The sequence below is a fragment of the Gavialis gangeticus genome, unplaced genomic scaffold (assembly GCF_001723915.1).
Source record: "Gavialis gangeticus isolate Ggan-Ray unplaced genomic scaffold, GavGan_comp1, whole genome shotgun sequence".
In the NCBI taxonomy this organism is placed as follows: domain Eukaryota; kingdom Metazoa; phylum Chordata; order Crocodylia; family Gavialidae; genus Gavialis; species Gavialis gangeticus.
The window spans coordinates 54400108-54406395 of NW_017728992.1; the positions used below are offsets into that span (position 1 = coordinate 54400108).

At 41.2% G+C, this 6288-nt stretch overlaps 1 protein-coding gene across 3 annotated transcripts in view; it reads right to left on the reverse strand.

The window, feature by feature from the left end:
* NEDD9 (neural precursor cell expressed, developmentally down-regulated 9) overlaps positions 1-6288 on the reverse strand; it is a 201556-nt gene that overhangs the window by 8183 nt on the left and 187085 nt on the right. For all 3 annotated transcript variants that reach the window (XM_019522602.1, XM_019522610.1, XM_019522592.1), the window contains 4 exons: positions 4491-4592; positions 2415-2516; positions 765-1991; positions 309-398 (listed from right to left, as the gene is read on the reverse strand). In XM_019522602.1, the coding sequence (XP_019378147.1) occupies positions 309-398; positions 765-1991; positions 2415-2516; positions 4491-4592 (1521 nt within the window). The remainder of the gene's footprint in view (positions 1-308; positions 399-764; positions 1992-2414; positions 2517-4490; positions 4593-6288) is intronic.

Here is a 6288-nt window from a genome sequence, read left to right on the forward strand (position 1 = left end):
TCCCCCACCAGTTTTCAGTACAGGGATGCTGATGCACATAATATTTTGGGCGCTTTTAATAGTTTAAACACTTCTGCTTTCTTTGACATGGTGTATAGCTAGTTGAAATGGGCAAGAAGCTGGGAATCTTTATGGCATAACAGCCATGTCTAACTTGGAGTGCAAGAGTAGATAGCCTTGCTTTGTTCATTGCTACACTGGCATTAAATAACTGACCAAAAAGGTTGTTCTGTTGTATCTGACCAACTTATATACAAAATGGATTACATGCTGCACTGCAAATCTGATCATTGTCTGCTTGACCATACCTGATGATGCTCTAGCTGCATTTTGTTCTGCTTGATGATATTTTCTTTTTCCAAGAGCTCTTTTTGTTGTCTTTCAAACTCTTCTTTGCCCTGTTTTGCGCAATATAAAAAGTAGACATTGTGTCAAATCTAACAGTTCTTTAGAATTAAGTCTAAATAACAGCATTTTTCCTTTTATTGCCCAATTAGCTAATATCCTACCCATAAGAATAGGAAAAGCAAAGGATAATGTTGTGTTGGTGATATGGCAACTGCCATTATACTCAGTATTTCTAGCTTTAAATTACTCTCCAAAATTCCATATCGAAAGTGTAATTTGAAATGAATGAATTTACTTTCAAGATTGCATGAATCTGACAGACTAGTTTCAATCTGGCCATGAATGGCTTTTGAGAGAATGAGCATGCAACAATTCTTAATTTGCATTAAGCAGAACAATGTGTGTGGTTCACTCACCTGCAAGTGTACATAATCGTAATCATCCATCCAGCTCTTTTCAGAGCTCTCATTGCTGGTAATGTGGGGGTGCTGGTCTTTGCTCAGCTGTGCAGGCAAAGAACTGCAGTGGTTCTGAGTTTTTTCTCCGTGATGCAACAGTTGAGTCTGGGGGCAGTTATACACATAGTCAGTTGTGTTCATAATGTGCTCCGATACATTCTTGAAATGGGAGCTGTCTGATACCTGTTTGAATAGCATCTCTGCATTGACACTGATGGTGGTGGTCAATTGTTTGGCATCATCTGGGACTGTCCTTGCCACCATAACAAATCGGTCTAGATCATCACATTTGCTCTGGGGTTTGTTGACAGCTAGGACATTCAAGGACCAGCTATAGCTGTTGAGGTCATGGCTGGTCTGGGTTAAGATCTGGTGAGAATCCTCCAGCCTTTGAAGCTCTCTTCTCATTTTATTATAGAGACTGCACTCAGAGAGACAGGAAGCATTGGCTGTTGATCCTTTTGCAAACTGAAGGTACTCCACCAGTGAATGCTCCACCTTCTCCACAGCACTGTGTATTTCATTAATGTGTTTTTCCATGTACCCATAAGATCTCCAGTCCATGTTAACGAAGGCCATAAGGTTATAGACAGCAGTTTCCACTGTCTGCTGAAGCCAATAAAGTCTCTCTATTGCTGTGTCTGGATCCAGTATTAGTCTTTTGTCCAGACAAGGTGAAGCCGAAGACTCCTTTGAAGTTGTGGAAGATGTGGACATGTTACTTCTAGTGCTTCCTGTACTGGAGAAAGACAGTCTGTTTATCCCATCTGTCAGATCTTGCAATCCTTTAGTGTCTTGTAGGGTTTGTGGTGGCACATCATACACACCTTCCCTTCCTTCTGGACTGAGACTTTCATTAAGTCTTGCCTGTTGCCCAGGAAATGGAACTCCACGAGGGGTGTCATATACATCCTTCTGAGGAGCAAGTTGCTGTCCAAGAAATTGGTTTTGATGGCTAACTGGAATGTCATATACACTCTGTTTGTGCGACATTAACTCAGCTGGTAGAGGGAGGTCAGAAGTAAATTTCTTATTAAGTTCTTTCCCTGCTGCTTTGGTGATAGGAGGAGGGATATCATATACTCCTTCTGGTTTTGCATTACAGTTCCCAGCCAGAGGGTAGTCCTGTGAGTTATCACTCAGCCCACCATCATCTCTGCAGGCAGACGGGGGAATAGCATAGATCTGAAATGCACAAAACACACACTGAGTCGCATCAGAAAGACTCCCTCAATGCAATTAACATTAAATTAAAATTCTGGGGTGAGATGTCTGCCATGTGTATATTTTAGACTTTCATCCTGGATTTGATGTCAGTTTTACTACTAACTGATCATCATTTGGATACTCTCATAAGCAGCCAAATCACAGAGCCAGTGTTTTGTTGTAAATATAGTTTTTAGCTCTAATTATACAGTTGCTCCACAACTGCTTAGTAATCAAGTTACACAGTTCAGTTTTATTGGTAAACATGTAAAAAGCCTGATGAAATGTTTAAATTGCTAAAATTCAAACACCCTTCTCTAGCAGTGCTATGCACAGTCTGTGTTTAAATGTGTGTAATTGGACAAGAAAATACATGATCTGCTGAAAAAGCATCCCACTTACCGCTTTTGCAGGTGGGATATCATAGACCCCTTGATTTTTTGCATCTCCCATCAGGACCGCGTGTGCAGACCCCTTAACAGAAGCAGGGGGAATGTCATATATCTGAGAAGAGAATAACACTGTTATAAGAAATAAACTTTCTCTTAGTGCTGTGACTTTGGATGAATTCTTTCTACTTCCCTTTAGTTATTTTTAAACAGAAACAAGATAAGCAGGACTTCAGATTTTGCTTAAAGGGAGATTTACTGGATTTGCTTTATACTCTGCATGCCAAAAAATGAAAATGCTTATAATTGGTCCCCTTTGTGGAGCTGTGAGCAGGAGTAATGAACCATCTTAATTATATACTGAAGCTCTGGCCAGAAAGTGAACTCAAGATCTGCATACAGGGTCCTTTTCATCCCCTTCTTATTTAAAGACACAGAGGAGAGACATAACAGACCTCTGCTGTGGTGAAGGCAAAAGATATTGCCATAATCTTTGAAACTTCAATCAAGGAAAATAATTGAAGGGGGAAAGGAGAGGGAAGAATGCTTTTTGTGGTTTTATTGTCAGTTGCTGTCCACAACATTTGGATGCCTATAGATGTGCTCCGGGGGAGGGAGTGCATTTTAATTGGAGCAGTTCCCATAGAGCCATTCTAATTAAAATGCCTCACTATCATGTGTTAAGCGTCCTGCGTTTCAAAATGGCCATGGGGGCACTGTAACTAAATCTCATTCGATGAGTTTTAGTTAAAGTGTACCCCCCACAGTCACTTTGAAATGTGGGATGCTTAATACACACGAAAGTGAGGCATGTTAGAGCATTCTAATTAAAATGCTTCAGCAGACTTGATTAATCGACTCTGCTCTGAAGCATTCCAAGTAGGATGTGTTGGAACACATCTATAAGGACCCTCTGAGACTTGAGGCTGACCGTATCAACATTACAAACCTGTCTTTCCCCTGTGATGTGGGACATATAATGGGAGTGAAGCTTGCAGGGCCCATTCCCTTCAGGTGTATAATGGGAGGGGAGTGCGGTGTGCTGCCTCCCTCCTTACACAGCAATTTTCAGCAATTTATTGTAGACCCCGAGCAGGCAGCAGAGTAGGGGGCAGGGCAAGGAAGATGAGATTCTATTCTGGGCCCAGCTCTTTTCTGTCCCTCCTCCCTGAAGAGCAAACAGGGTTTTTTAGGGATAGAGGGACCCAAAGAACCAACAGGCTTTTGCATGAGCGCACGTGTGTGGACTGGGGATAAAGAAGCAGTGAGTGCACTGGTCAGCGCTACATTGTATGCAGAATGGGAGGAACGAGTGAAGGTGTGTCTAGCTCTGAGTGGCTGGGCTGTCTGAGTCCAAAATTTTCCATTCCCTTTGGCATTTGCTGAAGCAAATGGGGTGCAGAGCTCAGGACTGTTGCAGAAACAGTAATGAAGTCTTTTGCAGATGTACAACCAGCCTTAATTAATCTTCTTAGGACAAGGTGGTGTTGCTTTTATTGTATTTGGGGAGGGGTAGCAGTGGCTTGGTTTGAATTAAGTAATATTTCCAAGGAGCACCTAGTCAAGAACCTCTTCATCATTATCAGCATGTTCTACCTGTGTTGTGAAAAAAGCCAGGGCTGGGCTGTCACCCCAGTCTCTCAAGGGGTTAAGCTCTTTGGCATTTGGCTTGAAGGTTGAGGGGTGTGCCATGGATAACCATTAAGGCAGTGGTTCTTAACTTTTTTTAGACTCAAGGTACACCTCCATAACATGTGAATTGAGCAGCACCCCAGATCTTCCTCAGATCTAGGAAAGGCTTCTGCAGAGCTACGGCCAGTAGTATGGTACAGGTCCCCAGACCTGAGGAAGAATGCCTTGTATTCAAAAGCTTGTCTAACTTTATCCCAACCATTATGGCTACAACATCACTCTAATGCTACTTCAATATTAAATGCATTTTTCAAGTACTCTTGTACACTGTTAAATGTAAAATGCTACCTCATCTAATTTAAACTTATTTTTACTTTGGAATGAAGTAACCTATTCTGAAATTGAACTGCAAGACTACTGGTAAGTCTATAGGGTAAAGTCTTTTTTTTCTACTTACACCTTGGACAGGACGGACTGGAGGGATGTCATAGATATCCTTCTGGTTATTGGAAGGGAACTCATAAACATAGCCTTGTCCTGACCTGATGGGAGTTATTACCTGTGGGTTAAAAGAGGAGAAGAAAAAAACATAAGTAAGTGAGGCTCTTAGCATGTTCTGTTGGTAATCGGCTGGGCTCTCTCTACAAACATTCCAATGTTACTAACTTCTATGCTTTATACAGTAACTGTATTAATGAAAGTCCATACATACTCTTGATAGCATTTAAAAACTATACTTAATAGGTGCAGTCAAACATTTTTTCTTTCTTAAGCAGCTGCACCATTGGTATAAAATGTCCCTGCACTCTTTACTTACCAAGGTCCCAGTCTTATGAAATGTTGAGCATGTTCAAGTCCTAGTGACTTAGATAAGGGTTCAGAGTTCTCAGTTCCTTGCTGGAATAACCTCTAAGTTCTCTGAACCTTTATCTCATGAAAATATTTCCAGTTGACTTCAGCCATTCTACTTGTGTAAGCACTACAGGATCAAGTCCTAAATGATACAGCATTTGTCACTTTGAAGTTTCTCTAAATAGAAGCTGATATATATTTAAACCTACTAAAAAGAACATTCTGTATTAGAGCTAAGTTTGATTAATTTGTGTAGCCACTAACCGACTAAAAATGTAAGCTGTTCTTTAACATGAAAAAGAGTTACTGAACAGCTTAGCATTTGAATTTTTTCACATTTTATAAACCATAAATGGCCAGCATAAATTCAAATTACATTTGGTTAAAAATAAATACACCACATCTGGGACAACCATCCATGTGGCAGAATTACAGTACAGTGTGGCTTAAAAGAACCCTTGTTACATAAGCCCCCTGATAAACAGGGTTTCTAGTGGAAATACTGATGTTCTATCTCCATTCTTCCAGTATTATTTAGTTCCAGTTAGAGTATTATATACTGTAAGCCAAAGACACAAAATGACAAGTGTGGTAGGACCGGATATGGGCTAGTTTCGCATTCAGCTGAGTAGTATTCTAAGCAAGAGTTGTTCAACTTGCTTTGGAAGTGCACACAGCATACAAACCAGAGGCCCTGAGCACAAGAAGCAGGCAAGATTCCCCGGCATTTTTTGCATTAATAAATCCTGGTGTCCTGGCTATATTCCACTGTGATTTATGCCTAAATGAGACCTGATGGCCTAAGTCCCTAATATTTATCCTCCACATAGCTACAGTCTCCGTGCAATTTCAGTGGAATGAGCTTATTCTTCTAAATGTTGTGCAGCGGTTATTCCTGCATCATGAAACATCTGTTCCACATATGGGTCTGATGCCATTCCTGACTTCAGGGCCAGGTATAGACATTATACTTTTATAAGTGATTAGAAACTGGTTTATACCCTTAACAGAAGTTCAGCACACATAGACTTGTTTAAAAACAGCAGAACCTGGTCTAAGATTTGTGCCCCAAAGGGTGAATATGTTCTGTTTGCAACTGATTTAAACCAGTGTTTCTCAACTTGTAGGTTGTGACCCACTTTGGGGTCATGAGAATATATGAAAGGGTCATGAACAAACTTTAAAAATGGATTTTCCTTTAAAGGAGAAAAATGTGGAAAACCATGGCTTTTCCCTGGCAGGCTGGCAGAATTCCAGCCTGCAAGGGGCTGTTTGGGGCCTCCCATGCTTCACACACCCACCCCTTGGCCCACACACTGGGGGGCTGGGGCCTGGGGGTGGGGGGTAGTGGGTCAGAAGTGAGGGGCACTGGGTTTGGACTGGTCATCGATGTTTAAAAATCG